Source organism: Carcharhinus amblyrhynchos, chromosome 6, assembly GCF_965287045.1.
Source record: "Carcharhinus amblyrhynchos chromosome 6, sCarAmb.v2.hapA, whole genome shotgun sequence".
NCBI lineage: Eukaryota > Metazoa > Chordata > Chondrichthyes > Carcharhiniformes > Carcharhinidae > Carcharhinus > Carcharhinus amblyrhynchos.
The window spans coordinates 62,319,343-62,340,833 of record NC_137329.1 but is presented as its reverse complement, the minus strand read 5'-3'; the positions used below and the strand labels follow the sequence as shown (position 1 = coordinate 62,340,833).

At 43.6% G+C, this 21,491-nt stretch overlaps 1 protein-coding gene across 2 annotated transcripts in view; it reads right to left on the bottom strand.

Moving 5' to 3' along the window:
* Positions 1-20,644: 20,644 nt before the first annotated feature.
* The window catches only part of LOC145344477 (protein FAM180A), a 33,935-nt gene continuing 33,088 nt past the window's right edge, over positions 20,645-21,491 (bottom strand). For both annotated transcript variants that reach the window (XM_080191625.1, XM_080191624.1), the window contains exon 3: positions 20,645-21,256. In XM_080191625.1, the coding sequence (XP_080047751.1) occupies positions 20,921-21,256 (336 nt within the window). In that variant the 3' untranslated portion in view covers positions 20,645-20,920. The remainder of the gene's footprint in view (positions 21,257-21,491) is intronic.

Genomic DNA, 21,491 nt, shown 5'->3' with positions numbered 1-21,491 from the left:
GCTCTGAGGGGAGGCACCCGAGTGAGCTATGAGTGACTGATGTCAATATGTGCCACAGAAGTGAGGATCCACAAACTTTTATCTACGTGACCTTCCTCAAGCAAGTTCCAAGCTGCCCAGATAACTGTCCCTCTCTTGCACTGAACCATGTCTCATCCCTTGGAGGAGCAAAACCTGACAAGGCCCTCAGGAGTTGACAGCACCATCCCCCCCCCCACCTCCTTCCCCAACAACCCCCACCACCTTGAAGGAAAGCACCCACCAGGCATAAGGATTACATGTTAGTTTTTCGCCTCTTGCGATGTTACTGACACTGATTTGCTGGTGAAATCACCTTGTGCTCAGAAAAGGTGTGGTCTAGTTCAATATTCATGACATGCTTTGCACATATGATAAGAATGTGTTCATAAAATTTAGGTTGATCCACGGACTGAGTCCTGTCCTTTGTCTATCTCGTGAGTAAGTGCATTTAGGTAAAGTGTTTTAACACAAATTGGTCAAAGTATCTGCCTGCTTTTAGACAACACCATCGCGGCAGATGGAGAAATTTGAATTCAATAAAAATCTGGAATTAAGAATCTACCGATGACCATGAAACCATTGTCAGTTATCAGAAAAACCTATCTGTTCGCTCATGTCCTTTAGGGAAGGAAATCTGCCATCCTTATCCAGTCTGGCCTATCTGTGACTCCAGATCCACAGCAATGTATTTGATTCTTAAATGCCCTCAGGGATGCGCAATAAATGCTGGCCCAGCCAATGGCACGCACATCCCATGAATGAATAAAAACAATTCCTTGGACTGTAAAGTCAAAGAAGGTTTGGAGGCATTCAGAGACGTTGGATTTGTTCCCAGGCTGAATAATTAAACACAGTTGCTTCCAACAGACTCTACCACTGCAGCTGGGTTGAGAAGTTGCCAGTTAGAGTCTGCAACTGGAATCAACTCAGCATGATCAATGTTGTCCCACTTGCTCACAAACAACTTCCCAGATATGTGAACATCTGGCAGGTATGCTCCACTCAGTGTGTCAGCCAGGACCATCTTCCTCCTACTCTCATTGGACACTTCCAAACAAAATGCTTGAAGCTTTAACATAAATATAAATAAAAAATGCTGGTAATACTTAGCAGGGCTGGCAGACCTGCGGAGAGAGGTAATGTTTCAAGAAGGTGGAAATATAATGGATTATATAGTTGGAAAGAGGGTTTGAGCAACATAGGAGATAAGGTGTAGATTGGAGCTTAGGAGTGATTGATAAAGATGTCATGGACACAGACAAAGGGAGCATTAATGGTAGCATTAAGGAGTAAAGAAGGTATTGATAGTGGCGTAATGGTAAGATAACAGAATATTTTAGTAGGAGAACTGAGTGAGGTGCTCAGTGGAAGCAAAACTAAGGAACAAGATGGTCCAATTGGAGAGGGGTGGGGTTCTACTGGGGCAAACCAAAAAACAAAATGTGGATAATAGAGTCTTGACATACTCTTCGAAAGCTCAACGGTGCATTTTTTAGTGACCTGTGAATGATTCACTCAAATGGATGGTGATCTATTTCAATCTTCATGTGTCAGCCATTCATGCTGTGAACAGCATCAATAGAAGTCCCTGCTTTATCTGTGTAAATCCTATTTCTGCTACTGGCAATGTTCCTTATAAACATATGACTGGATCGATGTTGCTCCAACTCCAGGTTGAGATGAATTACATTGTCAAATGTATTTCTTGAAATTATTCTGCCCAAGGACTGACATGTTGGTGCTCATTTTTTTTGTCAGTATGATGCCAATCCTCCTGATTCTCCCAGAACCATCCAGCTTTGTTCTGCATGCCATTTCTGAATGTCTTTGTTACATCTGACAGATGTGGCAGATGCTTATTCAAGACATTGAATGAATCCAATCAATGGCTGGATGCCTACTACGTCGGTCAGTGTTTACATTTCCAAAACCACTTTAACATTGGCCAGATCTACACAAAGGCCTCTTCCCATTGCATCTCATCCAATGAGTGGAAATTCCAGACTGAAATATTTCATTTTGTCAATGTTTAATATCTATCACACCACAATGGCTGCATCAATGTAGAAAGTCTCCTCCGTTTTTATCATGGTCTTGAATCACTATTCATATTTATATAAAACCAACTGTCACAAGACCCATTTGCAATGACTTGTGTCTCTTGCAGTCCTCCTTCTAGTTCATTGCCCTGTGGTTCGAAGAAGTCTGCTGTTGAGTTGATTTCATACAACTCCAGCAGAATTGCCCAGAAGGTGTGTGGGATATGAAGAATATTCATTGAGACTCATACACCTTCTTAAGTCTGATTCAATTCATTTCTTCTGCTTGTCCTATCCCATCTCGGAATATTTGTGAATGTCTCAATATCAAACATGCCTTGGTTAATGACTTTGGGTTGCTAACTCTATTAGCCCAATCTACTCAGTTTATTGTTATTGTTTGAATTGATGTTGTTGAGGCCTTGGCAGGCCTTTCTACGCACAATTCTAATAGTCTCCCTATCAATGACCATCTGCTTGACAATTATAGTCTGCAAATGAGTGAGAGTGTTTACTTGCTTCCAAACAGGGTGATTAGTTCTAGCGCAAATTTGAACCATAAAATTAAAGTGTTCCGCTTTTACAAATGACAAATCTCATGCTGTTTTGTATATCTCACGCACTTAAATCAGATTGATTTTGGTATGGCCCAAATGTTATGTTCAGGGTGGGGGGTGAATTCAGTGAAGGTTACCTTATTAGCATCATATCAAACTGGACGGGGAATTAAGAGTTTCCCAGTTTGAAACATGTTGGTCAGCTGGATTTACCCTGCCTGGGGGTAGAAAAGAGCTAGGCAGTGGGTCCAATGGAGACCCGGGGGTGGGGTGGGTGGAAGAGTTCCCTGAAGCTGCCAGGTGGTGTGTGGGAGGCTGAGGGAACTGTTAGCAGCCATTACAATAATGCTTCTGATATCTAGCAAAGGTGATCATGGAAGTTAAGAGGGTATGTCAGGTGGGCACTCATTTCATCAATGGGTGCCTAGGACAGTCCTGGTGGAGGGTGCCAGATGGCACATTCTTATGTCCAGAAATGAGAAGGTTGGCTCACCTGATCAAAAAGGCCTGGTCTGAATTTGCCACCCAGGTTACAGTATGGCAGCAGTGCCGCAGAAGGTTCAATGATCTTCTGTGGATGGCAAGAATAAATGCAGAAATGGTATAGACCTGTGTGGAGAGATGTAGTTGGGTGTCCACTCCCCTATGCAGTTAGAGTATATATGCTAACTGGCACTGAAGCCTGCACGGCCAAGGCTGGAACGTCAGCACAATAAGCCACAGTATACGTGGAGTGAGAAGTGAGCCACAAACAGTGAGCTGTGACAGTCAGACCTCATTGAAGCTCCAATGAAGATGGCACAATGCATCACATCTCCACTGTCTCATCATATCACCCAGCTTCATAGTGATGATGATTGAATTTACTGATGTTGTACCTTCCTTTCACAGATGCACAGGAGTCACAGGCAACCCCAAGAAAGCCCTAGTGGTGGTTGACACTGTTGCCTCACAGCGCCAGGGACCCGGGCTCAATTCTGGCTTGGGTCTTTGTCTGTGTGAAGTTTGCATGTTCTCCCTGTGTCTGCGTGGGTTTGCTTGGGTGCTCCGGTTTCCTCCCACATTCTGAAAGATGTGCTGATTAGGTGCATTGACCCGAACAGGTGCCAGAGTGTGGCAACTAGGGGAATTTCACAGTAATTTCATTGCGGTGTTAATGTAAGCCTTACTTGTGAATAATAAATAAACTTTTACTTTAAATTTTAAGGAAAAAGTTTTAAGAAAAAAATTGTTCCTCGACCTGCATCACACTGTCTCTCAGAACCAGCTCAGATAATCAAATGTTGGTGGGCATTAGGTTATCATCTCTGTGGGTAGAGGACACATCACATTTCCATGAGGACGTGGCAGAGTCAAAGAGGTCCCGGGGGGCTTCAGATGAGGGCACAAGCTCTTCTATCCCTCTGCCAGTGCCCACTGCATCCGATAAAGCTGTGGTGATCGAGGAGTGTCCAGTCTTGAGGCTTGTCTCACCCTCATACAGTAAAAAGTCTTGCAACACCAGGTTGAAGTCCAACAGGTACTGTTCCTTCATCAGGTAAGTGAGGACTCATGTTCACAAACATACACAAACTCAATTTACAAGATAATGATTGGAATGTGAATCTTTACAGGTATTCAAGTCTTAAAGGTACAGACAATGTGAGTGGAGACAGCATTAAGCACAGAATAGAGATGTGTGATGTTTCCGACAGCATAGTTAATGAGATTTTGCAAGCCCAGGCAAGTCATGGGGGTTACAGGTAGAGTGACATGAACCCAAGATCCCAGTTGAGGCCGTCCTCATGTGTGCAGAACTTGGCTATCAGTTTCTGCTCAGTGGTTCTGCACTGTCGTGTATCGTGAAGGCTGCCTTGGAGAATGCTTACCCAAAGATCAGAGGCCGAATGCCTGTGACCACTGAAGTGTTCCCCAACAGGAAGAGAACAGTCCTGCCTGGTGATTGTTGAGCGGTGTTCATTCATCCGTTGTCATAGTGTCTGCATGGTCTCCCCGATGTGCCATGCCTCGGGACATCCTTCCCTGCAGCGTATCAGGTAGACAGCGTTGGCGAAGTTGCAAGAGTATGTGCTGTGTACCTGGTGGATGGTGTTCTCACGTGTGATGATGGCATCCGCATCGATGATCCGGCATGTCTTGCAGAGGTTGCTGTGGCAGGGTTGTGTGGTGTCATTGTTACTGTTTTCCTGAAGGCTGGGTAGTTTGCTGCGAACAGTGGTCTGTTTGAGGTTGTGTGGTTGTTTGAAGGCAAGAAGTGGGGGTGTGGGGATGGCCTTGGCAAGATGTTCGTCTTCATCAATGATATGTTGAAGACTCTGGAGAAGATGTCGTAGCTTCTCCGCTCCGGGGAAGTACTGGACGACGAAGGGTACTCTGTCCACCGTGTCTCGTGCTTGTCTTCTAAGGAGGTTGGTGTGGTTTTTCGCTGTGGCATGTTAGAACCGTCAATCGATGAGTCAAGCACCATATTCTGTTCTTATGAGGGCATTATTCAGCTTCTGGAGGTGTTGTTGCACTCCTCCTCATCTGAGCAAATCCTGTGTATACGGAGGGCTTGCCTACAGGGGATGGCTTCTTTAACATGTTTAGGGTGGAAGCTGGAGAAGTGGAGCATTGTGAGATTGTCTGTGGGCTTGCGGTACAGTGAGGTACTGAGGTCACCGTCCTTGATGGAGATGTGTCCAAGAATGCAACTGATTCTGCGGAATAGTCCATGGTGAGTCTGATGGTGGGATGGAAATTGTAGATGTCATCATATAGCTGTTTCAGTGATTGCTCACCATGAATCCAAAGGAAGAAAATGTATCTGGTGCATAGCACTGGTTGAAGGTCCTGTGCGGTGATGAGGCCCTGTTCTAACCTGTGCAGAAAGATGTTGGCATATTGAGGAGTGAATTTGGTCCCCATGGCTTTTCCGTGCATCCGGATGAAGAACTGGTTGTTGAAGCTGTTGAAGGTGAATGTGATCCAGGATGAAGCGGATGAGTTGTAAAATTGCATTTGGAGATTGACAGTTTTCAACATTGAGCACTGAGGCAGTTGCAGGAATGCTGTCATTGTTGGGGATGCTGGTGTAGAATGCCATAACATCCATTGTGACGAGAAGTGCTCCTGGTTCAACTGTTCCATGTGTGCTGAGTTTCTGTAGGAAGTTCGTAATGTCACGACAGAAGCTGGGGGTTCTTTGTATGATGGGTTTCAGGGTGCCCTTGACATAGCCAGACAAGTTCTCACACAGTGTCCCATTGCCTGATACAACTGATGGCCAGTAATTGTTACCCTCACAGACAGAGACTGCTCACCCTCTGGCAGCCTGCGGACAAATGCCAAGGGCATCACAGCCACCAGGTCAGAAAGGTTAACAGGCTGCTTCCAATGCTACTGCCAGCAGGGGTGGTGGGCATCAAGACATAGCAACATGGACATAAGCTGAAGCCACTTTGAGTACAAGAGGGGTGTGGCACATTGTGTTCATTATTTTGCAAATTGTGCTTGGAATGGCAACTGCCATTGGCATGAGGAAGCATCAATTTCTTGGATATCTGCCTGATATTTGCAGGGTCGGAGCATCCCTGGTGTCCCTCCCTCACTGGCCCCACTGATGGTTTCTGTAGCATCCTCACCCTACGCCTCCTCAGGTTCTTCCTCAGGTCCACTGAGTGATCCTCGCTTCTCTGTGGAGCTGCCTCATTTTCCTCAACCTCTACTGAGTTTCCCCCTTGTCAGAGCCAGGTTGTATAGGGTGCAACATGCTCTGACTATGAGAGAGACATGTTCTGGATATGGGGGAACCCAACTATTGCTGTGAAGCTTCGAGCTCTCTCCAACTCTGTCTAGTAATGGATAAATGTCTGGACATCAGTCACCAGCTGATTGAGACAAATTGCACACATCCCCCACTGAGCCTGAAAACAGCTGGAAGTGTAGATGTGAGCGACACGGTGATCTTCAAAGCAGCTGGCATGGAAAAACCACCCACGCAGTTGGAGGTGATTTCTGGACCAATCATGTGGCACATTGCTGTTACCATGACTCTGGAGAGGCGGAGCCTCCTGTGACAATGGCCGCCAGACATTTGGAGGTAGTTGGTGTGCTGTTTGTATATTCTAGTCGCTGCGCAGTTGTGTCTATGGAGGACCTTCCTGTCGTGGCCTCCCTGCTGCCCCTGCACCAACTGAACCCACGCCTTGCCTCTTAAAGGATTCTTCCTGGGATGCTAGCCATACCCATCTCCCTCCTCTCCCTCCTGTCACTCTCCTTTCTCTTCAGATCAGTCCCAGCAGCAGAATACACTCTCCCCATTGGATCAGATGCAGAGTACCAGTGAATTTGCAAATGAAGGATCACTGTTTAAAGTTTATTTATTAATGTCACAAGTAATCTTACCTTTACATGGCAATGAAGTTACTGTGAAAATCCCTTAGTCACCACACTCTGGCGTCCGTTTGGGTACACTGGGGGGAGAATTTAGCATTGCCAATGCACCTAACCAGCACGTCTTTCAGACTGTGGGAGGAAACCGGAGCACCCAGAGGAAACCCACACAGACACGGGGAGAACATGTAAACTCTACACAGACAGTGGCCCAAGCAGGAATTGATCCCAGATCCCTGGCGCTGTGAGGCAGCAGCGCTAACCACCATGCCGCCACTGTTCTCTAATCCTCCTGAAATACAGTGAGGCAGGTTTCAAATGTGCCGAGATCCAGAGAAACTCTGGGACAACTTTTTAGCCACACTTGGCAATGACAGAGAAAGTGTCTGTGCTCGGAGGACCTTTTAATCCTGCCTTGGGATGAGGAAATGATAATATTGTGTTTTCTGCCCATCTGTTTTGCCCATGGGATGAAAATCACATGAGCAGTGTGAAATTGTTGTCTGTTGCCTTCTCGATGGCTTTAATTGGCCCTTTACCTGTTGATGGGGGTTTGCGCAAATCATACCCACTGACTGGAAATTGCAGCGTGCACGGTGATGTCGGAAGCACACTCAGCCTCATTTGGTGAAATTTCACATGACCTATTTCCATCAAATTCTTCACTTGTGTCCACATTGCAAACTCAATTAAACCTCACTGATGATAAAAATCTTCTTTTGTCCCTGGTTCTGGGGCTGTGTATCTTTCTGCAGACACAGCACCTTGTTCGGAAATACTTTTTTCCACATGCTGCTTCTCAAAGCTGGGCCAACACTATCTCTTTTGGAACAGATGTTCTTTTCCATAATTCAGCCCTCATGGGGATTTTTTAGAGTTGACTTCAGGCTCATCATCCCCTTCTCTCTCTCTCCCTCTCTCTCTGCCTCTCCCTCTCTCTCTCTTTCTCCCTCTTTCTCTCCATCTCTCTCTCTCAGTCACTCTCTCCCTCTCTCTCTCTCCCTTTTACTCCCTCTCTGTCTCTCTCCCTCTTTCTCTCCCGTGTCAGCGTAGGTTTCCTGCAGGTTCTCCGGTTTCCTCTCACAGTCCAAAGATGTGCTGGTTAGGTGAATTAGCCATGCTAAATTCTTCCTCAGTGTACCTGAACAGGAGCCAGAATGTTGGACTAGGAGATTACAGTGTGAATGTAAGCCTACTTGTGAATAATAAACTAAACTCACCAAAAGATGTCCCCTGGTAACAGGCAGTGGTCTGCCCAGCTGGAATTCATTACCTGAGCCTTTTATAAGGAAGGCCCAGGACTGGGCCTGCTGAACTGTGGTCCCATGCAGGGCCTAGTATGTGTATATACCATGGTAGTGGATTGTATTTTGTATTGGGAGTAGCTATTGCTGTTTGTGGATCTGGAAATACCTTTGCTGAAGGGCCTTTTCCAAGGCTATGGGAGCTGAGGACACTGTGAATTTTGCACAATAAGAATTTATCTGTATATTGTCGGACAGAGGAAACAACAGAGCTGGCAAGGGACAGAGAGAGAGAGGCTGTTCTCAACTGGACAACCTGTCTGCGGGCTTGACTGCAGCTTATTTCGTAACAGGGCTGGGCTAACCTGCCTTTTCCAGCTAGAATCTGAGCTGCAACTGTGGCTGCTGAAGCCGCCTATCTTTCGGAGGTGTCAGAGCTCACATTATTCCAGGAGGATGTGGAAGATGTGGAAGAGTATTCTTTGAGATATTGGAAGGTTTGTGCCTGTTGATGCAGGGGGAGGTTTGTGTTGGACAATGCTTGTTTATACTGAGACAGAGAGAGAGAGGAAAAGGAATCACCTGAATCCCATTGGGTCACAGGCTGAGTACCAGGATGATGAATCAGCCATCCCAGACAGAGAGTGTGTATCTCACCTCACAGGGTGTGGCATTCACTCTCTTCAAAACTCTCCACATCCCAAGCAAAGAGCAACAGGGAACATGGGCCTCAGGTTACAGGAGCCTGGGCTTTGGGACATGTTGGTAAAAGATATTAATCAGATGGTAAGAATGCTATTGTCACCTTGATTTTTTTAGGTCCTTTCTCTCCTATGCTGACCTGAAGAATGATTCCAAATATTCCCCGATTTTGTTTATTCTCATCTTCTTTAAATATTCAGAAGAGGAATTTTATTTGGTACTTCCAGTCTTCACCAGTAGATGGCAGAAATCGACTGTCACAGTGGTCAACAGCAATGGGAAAAGGGGAGAGGGTGTGGGGGAAATGGGGGAGAGGGTGTGGGGGAAATGGGGGAGAGGGTGTAGAGAAAGTGGGGGGAGAGGGTATGAGGGAAATGAGGGAGCGGGTGCAGAAAAAGTGGGGGGAGAGGGTTTGATGGAAATGGGGGAGCGGATGTACAGAAAGTGAGGGAGCAGGTGTGAGGGAAATGGGGGAGCGGGTGTAGAGAAAGTGGGGGGCGGTGAGGATGTGGCGATTGGGAAAATAGAAAAACTCTGCAGGAGGTTTCTTGCACATGCATTATCACCATCATCACAAAGCACTGTTTTCATCACCATTTGCGAATAGGAAGTGTACACCTCTCCGAAACCAACCACCCCCGCCCCCGCAGGTAAGTGAGCAAGAAGCTCCCTTATTTAACCATCAATTAAGACTCATCAGGTATTTCTTTTGACATCAACCAAATAAAGGACTCATCAGGTAATTCATACTCTAACAAGCCAATCTCATTAGCCTGGCTGAAGTCATAACACCAGGATGTGCTTCGCATGGAATGGGGCATGTACTATCTTTCAAAGATGGGTACCACCAAGTGGGTTGATGAATAAACAATTTACTAAGGGAAGTAACTACGTACTTCCAGAGAGAGATATAAAGGCCACCATACTCCACAGCTCCAAAGACCTAACTGGCAAGCTCAGATTCATGTCAAAATTGGCCAAAAGGGTCACATGATCCTCCGAGAGCTTGCCCTTAAAGGGGCACACTAACACACCCTTCCCTGTTTAAGTTCCCAATTAACACATTTCAGTAATAATGGAACTATTTCCTATATTATACAACAGGAACATTACTTGGCTCTTCCTTGGGGTAACTTGCTGTAACTTTACCTTCATCCAGAGCAATATCACTGACCGGCATACATGAGGCGGACTGGCCCACTAATTCTGTGCACAATTTTCTCCTCAAATGGTCCAGGTGTTTCTTTATACTTTTCCTTTGGACAACTATTTCATATGACATTGTTCTAGCCATTAATGTTCCAGGGATTCAATTTGGACCAGCAGCATAATTCTTTACATATATCAAGTCATCCACCTCAGAAGCCCTCTCCATTTTTGTCAAGCCGTAATACTTTTTTGTGCATTCTGTTTTGTCTCCATCCTCCCTGCCAAATTTGTTATCATGAAATCCAACCTTGTTTTAATACGTCTGCTCATTAATAATTGGCAGATATAAGAGGTGTTGTTTTATAGGAGATCTGGAAATGGGCTACTTTGGTTTGTAGAGGCTGATGACTGTTTCTTCATGTTGGCTTTGAATGTTTGGACGTTCCAGTCCATTTGAAGCTGGGTGGTGGGGTGCAGTTCAAACAGGTTGAATGCCTCTGGCTTTCAGTGATAAGTTGGAACCCTTCACTACTGAAAGCAGTCACATTATTGGATACTCACACCTCAGGGAACTTGTGGATGGCGAATGTCTGCTGCAAATTCTTGGCTATTGTTGATGGGGTGATGGACTTCAGTTCATGTATGGCCAACCATTTGGTGCGTGTATCTATTATGAGCAAGAACTTGGTGCCCACGAGTATGTCGCAAAATTGATGCGTCGTCACACTCGTCATTGACCTCACCACTCCCAATGTGTGTTAGGGCCACAGATGCCAATTTTTACTGCATTTGACTTTGGTCACATTGTTTGACCAGATTCTCAATGTAGGTATTTATCCCAGGCCATCACACATAACTGCGTGTGAGCATCTTCACTTCTATCATCCCAGGATAGGTACAAATAACTCTTGTAACAATAATTCTCTAGCTGTCTTCACAATTTAAATGGTCTTGTCTGAAAAGGTCTTAATTGTTCAGGCCTGTTATCATAATGCCAGCTGGAGTGAACTATAAGCTTAACTTGAGATAATATGGGGGCTTTCAGGGCCCAAAACTGACCTGTTGTGCCAATATGAATAATAAATCAAGAAGGTTTAGGGCCAGAACAATTGCTTACAGTGAGGGGAGCAGCATGCTTTCCATTGGCGAAGATGGCTTAAAGCATCTGTATTTGAAATGTGTGTGCCCAGTCAACGTTGAAAAGTGTGCTTGTAAGCTGCTAGCAATAGACCCCATGAGAGGATTGGCCTTCACTTCCTCAAATAAGCTCAATAGAGGTTTGTGGTCACTAACCCAATGGAATTGTAATGTCCTAACTATGTTAGAGCATGTGTTTTATACAAAGAAAAAATGTGGTTTGCATACGTAGATTCAAAATAACACGCAACAGGTTTATTCCAGGAGCTCTTAGCGGTACAGAGAACAAACTGAAAGCAAAACAGCAGCCTGTGACATTACCATCAAACCACGTGATCACCTTTTAAAGCAATCTGCAACTATTTAAATATATAACATCCATCCCCTTTTACTGCTGTGGTCATGATAATAAATTGTTAAGAGGTTGGACTAAACATAGGACCAATAATACTTTATACACAGCATTATGCATCATTAATCACTGTACACAGTCAATAAGAAAGTCAGTCAGGAGGACCTTTATTCTGCTTTGGTTGTATATGACATTTAGGCAACTTAACTTCAACTAAGTTTTCTGTAGTGGCATTCACACCACAATCCTGGAGATGATTCTGAGAAATTATTTTGAGATGACAATTGGTCAGCATGGCATTGCCAAACTAGTTCATCTTTGGTTTGAACCATGGAAGAAATTGGACCTGTTTTTGCTAAACCAATGGCTTGTAAACATTTCTCACTTGTAGCATAATAGCATGCTAACATTCAATCTCCTTTTTGAAATGTGTTGTTTTGCACTTACTTCTAATCTAGCAATTTGAGATTGTTGTTGCTGCTCTACTATCTCTGAAGGTGCTGGAGATAATAACAAATCAAACATAGTTCTCAACTTTCTCTTTAAGGTGAACTTTGAGTAGTTGCATGAGTAGTGTTTCTATAAGATGCTATTCACATGTTGTGATAATGAATTTTGTCCTCCTGATGTTCTTAAATAATATTTCAAGGATTGTACAAATCTTTCAGCTAATTCAGATGGATAACAAGGTGCAGATCTTAGATGCTGAATACCAGTTACTTTGAGATAATCCTCAAACTTTTGTGAATTGTGAACTGTTATCAATTGCAATTTGTTCTGTTTACCAAATTTTGCCAAAAGATTGTCAACTTTTTCAATGGTTTGTTTAGCTTAGTAGATCTCCTGATAATAACTTTGGCCACTTTGATTGTGGATTAATTATGACCAAGAACATGTAACCTACAAATAGACTAGTAATATCCACATGCAATCATTGCCATGGCATTTTAGGCCACTCCCAAAGGTATAAAGGAGACTGTGGTGGTGTATTTTTTATTTGTGCACACTTTTTCTTCAATCTGAGCATCCAGACCCGGCCACCAAAAAAAAACTACGTGCTAATTCCTTCATCTGGACTATATCAGGATTTCCATTTGAGAACCCTTCCATGCAAACCAGGAGGAATGATTGCCTGAATTCACCACAATAGACACCCAGCTTGGATGGTCAACTCACATTTTCTTGACACATGATTTTGAATCAGGATGTGTATGATGCATTTCAGCTATTGTTCCTTTAAATGACAGATCCATCATCTTCCCCATCACAGGATTATTTCTGGTATGCCTCTGACATTGAGAAACTGTCAAAGGCAAATTATCTACTCCTGAAAAATAAAGTATATTAGCAAAACTAGTTTATGGCATCTGCTCAATAGGTAAAGGTAAGCATGATAATGTGTCAACACTAGCATGGCACTCTGATTGCTGATGCTTTATATTGTAGGAATGTGCAGATTAAATCAATGCAAGGGCTAGCAGTTAACAAAGATAAATCTTTATATAGTCCAAAAATAATGCTAAATGTTGATCAGTCAATAATGTGAAATGATGTTTCTGATTTCTGCAAAGTATCTTTGATATTCTTGTATGCTTTTTTTCATCTGTTGTCCAGTCTCATTATTGTTCTTTACAAAGTAAAGTATGCAATGACTTCAATAATGTAGCTAAGTTAAGGACACTAATTTTCTAATCCTAGATAGGACCTCAGTTGTGTCATCTAAAATAACCTTTTTTTTGATGATTTTTGCAGATTGGCCTTTGCTATCAATACCATGACCCAATTATTAGACTGGCATGTGGCAAAAATCACACTTTTCTTTCTTGACGCACAGGCAATTGCTTGAAGACACTGTGATGTTGCTTCTTTATTATTCAAGCGCTCTTGTTCACTGTAATTAGAATATTATCCAGGTAACATTGTACATCAGAGAGACAAATTAAAAATTGATTAATCAATCTCTGGAGTTGGGCTGGTGCGAATGTTATGCCAAAAGGCAATTTTCTATATTAAAAAAGACCTTTATGACTGATAATGGTTATAATTTAGCCGCTACGTTCATCTGTAAATATGCTTTTTAAAGTTCAATCTTGCTGAGCTTCTGCCCACCTGATAACCCTATAAACAAATCTTCAAATAAAGGAAGTAGATATTGATTTTTCAAATCACCACGAATGCAAACTGCACCATTTGGTTTCATAATAGGTATGAAGCGAGTAGCCCAGTCACTCATTGTAACACACCAGTGTTAACAGGTTGTACTTATTCTTCTTCCAACTTGGGATAAATTGCATATGGCTCTTGCTTTGAGAATTTTTGGTTGACTATTAGGCTTTATCTTGAATCTCACTTGAACTCCCTTCATTGAGCTAGTTGTCTCCTTGAGTACACGCTTGTATTTATCCAGGTACTGTAGGTATGTTTTGGCATTGACAAATCTGTTGACAGCACTTTATTTAAGCTTTATCTTCTCCAACCATTATCTCCCAAATAGAGCTGGAAAACTGAATAAAATTGCAAACAAGCCACCCATACCAGCTTTCCTCAGTACAATAGCACAATTTCTCCCAAATAGAGACAACTCCACTGTTTGTCCACTCAACTCTACATTGACCATGATGTAACCTTTTTAGTGGCATGACATCTTCCATACATGTCCTTAAAATCACATCAGCTGGTTTTAAAGGAAGGTGCTTTAGCTTTTGTTGATATGTAATCTCAAAAATTAAAGATACAGGAGCACCATTATCAACCTCCAACTTAATATGTTGTCCATTTAACTTCAGAATCACCCAGAATCTGTGCATTCATCCTGTATGGATTAGGTGTTCAACTGGAGCTCTTCATCATATATCTGGACATTCTCTTCTTCACAGTCGCAATTTTTAAATTTAATTTAATTTTGTAGAATGCAACTTGTTCTCCTAGAAGGTACCCTGATTTTTCTTCTGAATATTCTTCCCAAGGGTTGTAGATTTAGCCCAACAAGCTGTGGCAATGTGACCCATTTTGCCACAGCTATATCATTGACTATCCTTGTTTTTGGATTCACTTACTGAATGGTCCATTTTGGCACATCTGTAACATGCTTGTTGCTGTTTTGACTTCTTATGGTCAGGTCCCAACTTGTTGATCTTCATTCCTACAGCAAATTGTGAAGCTTCTTTAGCAGGTGGTTCCATCAACACTGTGATTTCTACTGCTGTCTTTAAAGTCAAAGCAGGTTCAATAAGCAACCATCTTTCAATAGCATCATTTTGGAAACCACAAATTAGACTATCTAGAAGAGTGTCTTCTAATGACTTGTTACACTCACAATGTTGTGGCAGTCCTTTTTAAGGTTGTTACAAACTGAGCAATGCTTTCACCTTCCATTTGAGTTGATTAGTGGAAACTGAACCATTCTGTGATAATCATTGGCTTTGGAGATTAATGCTTTTCAGAGATTTCTCTTAAGTCATTGTAAATTTTGATTCCTGGCTTTACTGAATGAACCATGCTCTGGAGCAAATTGAAGATTTTATTTCCTATTGTACTGAGGAAAGCTGGTATGGGCAACTAGTTTGCAATTTTATTCTGTTTTACAAAGCACTGAAAACATTCTGCACATGATTCACGTTCTTTGTTGAAAGGTCGCATAGATCTTAAATGGACTTGTTATTTCGCTCGCAGGCACTAGTGACTTGAGACTGTTCAGTATTTTTATTTTACAGTCTTCCCAGTATTCCCCCTGGAGGCTGAATTGATTTTTTTTAAACAGCCTCAGCACACGGCACTGCATCCCCTTTCAAATATTCCAGATAGTGCCTAGAATCATACCTTTCTCTCATTGGGAAAAAAACCTCTCAAAACCACACAGAGCTTTTTTCTTCCTTGGTCTTACTGCACTGTGAGAAGATACATTGGATCTATCTTCACTAAGAAGGACAAAAAATAACTTTCCAGAAACACTGGGGAATATAAGTTCTAGCATGAAGGAGGAATTGAAGGAAATCCTCATTAGTCAGGAAATTGTATTGGGGAAATTGCTGAGATTAAACCCAACAAGTCCCCAGGGCCTGATGCTGTACATCCCAGAGTACTCAAGGAAGTGGCCCGAGAAATGGTGGACACATTGGTGATCATTTTCCAGCATTCTGTAGACTTTGGAAGGATTCCAGTAGGTTGGAGATTAGCTAATGTAACCCCACCTTTTAAAAAGGGAGGGAGAGAGGAAAATAGATAATTATAGATCGGTTAGACTGACATCGGTGGTGGGGAAAAATGCTGGAGTCAATTATTAAGATGTAACAGCTGAGGATTTGGAAAGCAGTGATAGGATTGGTCCAAGTCAGCATGGATTCACCAAAAGGAAATCACGTTTGACAAATCTTATGGAAGTATTTGAGGATGTGACCTCAAATAGTGGTGGACAAGGATGAACCCGTGGATGTTGTGTACTTTCCAAAGGCTTTTGGCAAAGTCCCACACAAAAGATTAGTGTGCGAAATTAAAGCTCATGGTATTGGGGATAATGTATTGATGTGGATAGAGAACTGGTTGGCAGACAGGAAGCAGAGAATGGGAATAAACTGGTCCTTTACAGATTGGCAGGTTGTGACTAATGGGGTACCACCAGGGTTTCAATGCTGGGACCCCAGCTATTCACAATGTACATTAATGTTTGGATGAAGGAATTGAATGCAATATCTCCAAATTTACAGATGACACTAAGCTGGGTGGCAGTATGCTTAGAGGCTGCAGGGTGACTTGGACAGACTGGCTAAGTGGGCAAATACTTGGCAAATACAATATGTGGATAAATGTGAGATTATCCACTTTGGTGGCAAAAGCAAGAAGACAGATTATTATCTGAACGGTGGCAGTTTAGGAAAAGGGAAAATGCAATGTAACCTGGGTGTCATAGTGGAACAGTTGCTGAAGGTTGGCATGTGGGTACAGTAGGCAGTGAGGAAAGCTAATGGCAAGCTGGTCTTGTTAGCAAGAGGATTTGAGTACAGGAGCCTTGCCGAAGTTTTGCAGGGCCTTGGTGAGGCCACACCTTGAGTATTGTGTTTAGTTTTGGTCTCCTAGTCTGAGGAAGGACATTCTTGCTACTGAGGGAGTCCAGCAAAGGTTCACCAGACTGATTCCTGGAATGGCAGGACTGATTATGAAGAGAGACTGAATCGACTAGGCTTGTACTCACTGGAATTTAGAAAAATGAGGGGGGGTCTCATAGAGACATAAAATCCTGATGGGACTGGACAGGCTAGATAAGGGAAAAATGTTCCATAGGGGAAATGCAGAATTAAGGGTTACTGTCTAATAATAAGGGGTAAAAGGGTAAGCCATTCAGGACTGAGATGGGGAAGAACTTTTTCACTCAGAGTTATGAAGGTATGGAATTCTCTACCACAGAACAGCCAGTTTGTTGGGGATGTTCAGGAGGAAGCTGGACGTGGTGTTTGTGGCTAAAGGGATCAAGGTGTATGGACAAAAAGTGGGAGAGGGATACTGAAAGTGCATGATCAACCATGATCATATTGAATAATGGTACAGGCTCGAAGGGCCAAATGGCCTACTCCTGCATCTATTTCCTGAGGTAGAGGGAAAGCTATAAAGGCTAGGCTGACATTGTTTCACTTCACACATCTGCTGAGGTTTAGATGGTGCAGACCGCAGGCGAACTCTGATCCAGGAGAGGAGGAGGGCCCATCACTGGTTGGCGCAAGGGCCAGAGTAGCAAGGGGCAGCAGGGCTTCAACAAGGGTAGAAGCTAGTGAGCAGGGTACACTGCCAACCTGAACATTGTTCAGGAATCCTGCCTCCATTAGGAATCTCTTATTCTGGCAGGAAATCCTCCTTCCCAGGACCAAATCTTCCGTCCCAGCAAGAATCCAAGGAGGAATCATCATTCCCAACATGAAACCCCCTTCCCAGCCAGAATCCTCCATTCCAATGTTAATCCCTCTTCCCAACAGGAATCCTATTTCAGATTAAGAATCCAGAACAAAGGAGAACTCCACGGACAGTGTCACCTATTCACTGAGGAGGCCATACAAAGTACAGCACAGGAACAGGCCCTTTGGCCCTCCAAGTCCGTGCCAATCATGATGCCCTATCTAATCTACGATAAAAAACCCTCTGCCCTAACTCAGTCCATATGCCTCTATTCCCCCATGTTTCTGTATCCATCCAGATGTCTCTTAAATGTTGCTAATGTGCCTGATTCTACCACTTGCTCTGGCAGTGCACTCCAGGCATCCACCACTCTGTGTGAAGCTCTTCCCTTAAACTTTCCCCTCTCACCTTGAACCTATGCCCCTTGTAACTGATATTTCCATCCTGGGAAAAAGCCTTTGACTATCCACCCTGTCTATGCCTCTCATAATTTTGTAGACCTCTACCAGGTCTCTCCCTCAGCCTCCATTTTTCTAGAGGAAAAAGTCCAATTTATTTAACCTCTCCCCATAGCCAACATTCTTGAGACCAGACATCATCCTGGTGAACATTCTTTGTATCCTCTCCAAAGCTTCCACATCCTTCTGATAGTGTAGTGACCAGAACTCTATGCAATACCCCAAATGCGACCTAACCAATGTTTTATGTAGCTGCAACATGATTTCCCAACTCTTGTATTCAATGCCCTGGCAGATAAAGACCTACACACCCAGATCCCCCTGGATGTTAATGGTCGTAAGGATTCTGCCATTTACAGTATAATTCAGACCTAAATTTGTCCCTCCAAACTGCATTTGTTGGATTAAACTCCATCTGCTATTTCTGTACCCAAGTCTCCAATCTATCTATATCTTAATGGATCCTCTGGCAATCTTTGTATCATCTGCAAACTTGCTAATCAGACCACCCGCATTTTCCTCCAGATCATTGATATACAACTACAAATAACAGCGGTCCCAGCACTGATCCCTTCGGAACATCACGAGCTACAGATCTCCATTCTGAAAAATACCCTACCACTGCTACTCTCTGTCTTCTATAACACAGTAAGAGGTCTTACAACACCAGGTTAGAGACCAACCAGTTTATTTGATAGTAATCCCACAAGCTTTCAGAAACGGTGTTCCTTCACACACCTGATGAAGGAACAGCGTTTCTGAAAGCTTGTGAGATTACTATCAAATAAACTGGTTGGACTTTAACCTGGGGTTGCGAGACTTCTTATTGTGTTTACCCCAGTCCAACACCGGCATCTCCACTTCTATAACAAAGCCAGTTCTATATCCATCTAGACAGCCCACCTCGCATGCCAAGTGATTTTACTTTTTGTACCAAAATGTTTCCTCACTCAGACACTCTGTCCCTCACTGAGGAGTTAATGTTTCCTCACTCAGACACTCTGCCCCTCACTGAGGAGTTAATGTTTCCTCACTCAGACACTCTGTCCCTCACTGAGGAGTTAATGTTTCCTCACTCAGACACTCTGCCCCTCACTGAGGAGTTAATGTTTCCTCACTCAGACACACTGCCCCTCACTGAGGAGTTAATGTTTCCTCACTCAGACACTCTGTCCCTCACTGAGGAGTTAATGTTTCCTCACTCAGACACTCTGTCCCTCGATGAAGAGTTAATGTTTCCTCACTCAGACACTCTGTCCCTCGATGAGGAGTTAATGTTTCCTCACTCAGACACTCTGTCCCTCACTGAGGAGTTAATGTTTCCTCACTCAGAGACTCTGTCCCTCACTGAGGAGTTAATGTTTCCTCACTCAGACACACTGCCCCTCACTGAGGAGTTAATGTTTCCTCACTCAGACACTCTGTCCCTCACTGAGGAGTTAATGTTTCCTCACTCAGACACTCTGTCCCTCACTGAGGAGTTAATGTTTCCTCACTCAGACACTCTGTCCCTCACTGAGGAGTTAATGTTTCCTCACTCAGACACTCTGTCCCTCACTGAGGAGTTAATGTTTCCTCACTCAGACACTCTGTCCCTCACTGAGGAGTTAATGTTTCCTCACTCAGACACACTGCCCCTCACTGAGGAGTTAATGTTTCCTCACTCAGACACTCTGTCCCTCACTGAGGAGTTAATGTTTCCTCACTCAGACACTCTGTCCCTCACTGAGGAGTTAATGTTTCCTCACTCAGACACTCTGTCCCTCACTGAGGAGTTAATGTTTCCTCACTCAGACACTCTGTCCCTCACTGAGGAGTTAATGTTTCCTCACTCAGACACTCTGTCCCTCACTGAGGAGTTAATGTTTCCTCACTCAGACACTCTGTCCCTCACTGAGGAGTTAATGTTTCCTCACTCAGACACACTGCCCCTCACTGAGGAGTTAATGTTTCCTCACTCAGACACTCTGTCCCTCACTGAGGAGTTAATGTTTCCTCACTCAGACACTCTGTCCCTCACTGAGGAGTTAATGTTTCCTCACTCAGACACTCTGTCCCTCACTGAGGAGTTAATGTTTCCTCACTCAGACACTCTGTCCCTCACTGAGGAGTTAATGTTTCCTCACTCAGACACTCTGTCCCTCACTGAGGAGTTAATGTTTCCTCACTCAGACACACTGCCCCTCACTGAGGAGTTAATGTTTCCTCACTCAGACACTCTGTCCCTCACTGAGGAGTTAATGTTTCCTCACTCAGACACTCTGTCCCTCACTGAGGAGTTAATGTTTCCTCACTCAGACACTCTGTCCCTCACTGAGGAGTTAATGTTTCCTCACTCAGACACTCTGTCCCTCACTGAGGAGTTAATGTTTCCTCACTCAGACACTCTGTCCCTCACTGAGGAGTTAATGTTTCCTCACTCAGACACTCTGTCCCTCACTGAGGAGTTAATGTTTCCTCACTCAGACACTCTGTCCCTCACTGAGGAGTTAATGTTTCCTCACTCAGACACTCTGTCCCTCACTGAGGAGTTAATGTTTCCTCACTCAGACACTCTGTCCCTCACTGAGGAGTTAATGTTTCCTCACTCAGACACTCTGTCCCTCACTGAGGAGTTAATGTTTCCTCACTCAGAGACCGTATCCTAAATGCTGTTTGAATGAGTGAAATCTTTATCTTTGCTAGAGAAAATAAATAATTGAGAGTCTAGGCCAAAGGATTGGTGACATGTAGCTGTATTGGGAAAACATAACAAATCCTCATATGGAGACAAAAATACCCTCAGTCTATACTGTGTGGAAGAATGCTTTGCTGTCAACTTGTTCTGAAAGAAACAGCAGTTAACCATCAGGATTTGAGAATCTCGAAAGGCTGGCCTTGGATTGGGAAATCCCATTATATGAGACAGCAAAGTTTCAGTGATTCATGTTGTATTTGAAGTGGTTTTGAATCTGAATGATTAGAGAGAGGAAGTCACTGGCTTGGTGCAATATTGTGTGAGAGTTTAACACGTAAGAACCTTCCCGGACAAATCGTGGGTTATAGCAGCCAGCAACTGGCAGAACAGGTTTCCCCATGCCTGTCTCTCAGTCAGATCACTCTGCCAGGCCCGATGTGCTGTATAGACTGAGGCCAGCAGCAGTTGTTCAAAGGTATCCATTTCAAAGGTCTCTCCGGAGCTTGGCAGATCACTGAGCCTTTTCTGGATGCTAGCTTGGGTCTTTGGGACACGAGTGTTCATAACGCTGTGGAAAACTTTAGCTGAACGCATTGATGATAATTCCTCATCATTCAGAGTTACAATATTCTTCTCATCAATTGTCAAGCCTCCTGCCAAGAACTGAAAAAAATCAGAACTATTAATGACACCACCACTCAATGGATTGAATAATGTGTCCCCTGCTTTCGCTTCAGATACGTCAATTATATAGATTGTTCCAGAAGGTGGCAAGATGAGCGTCCCCACCCCATCACATTTTGACTCCAATCAGTACAGCCTGTATATTGGGAGTAATTCAGCCCTGGGCCTGAACATTGTCAGTAATTTGATTTGTTATTGTCACATGTATTAACAT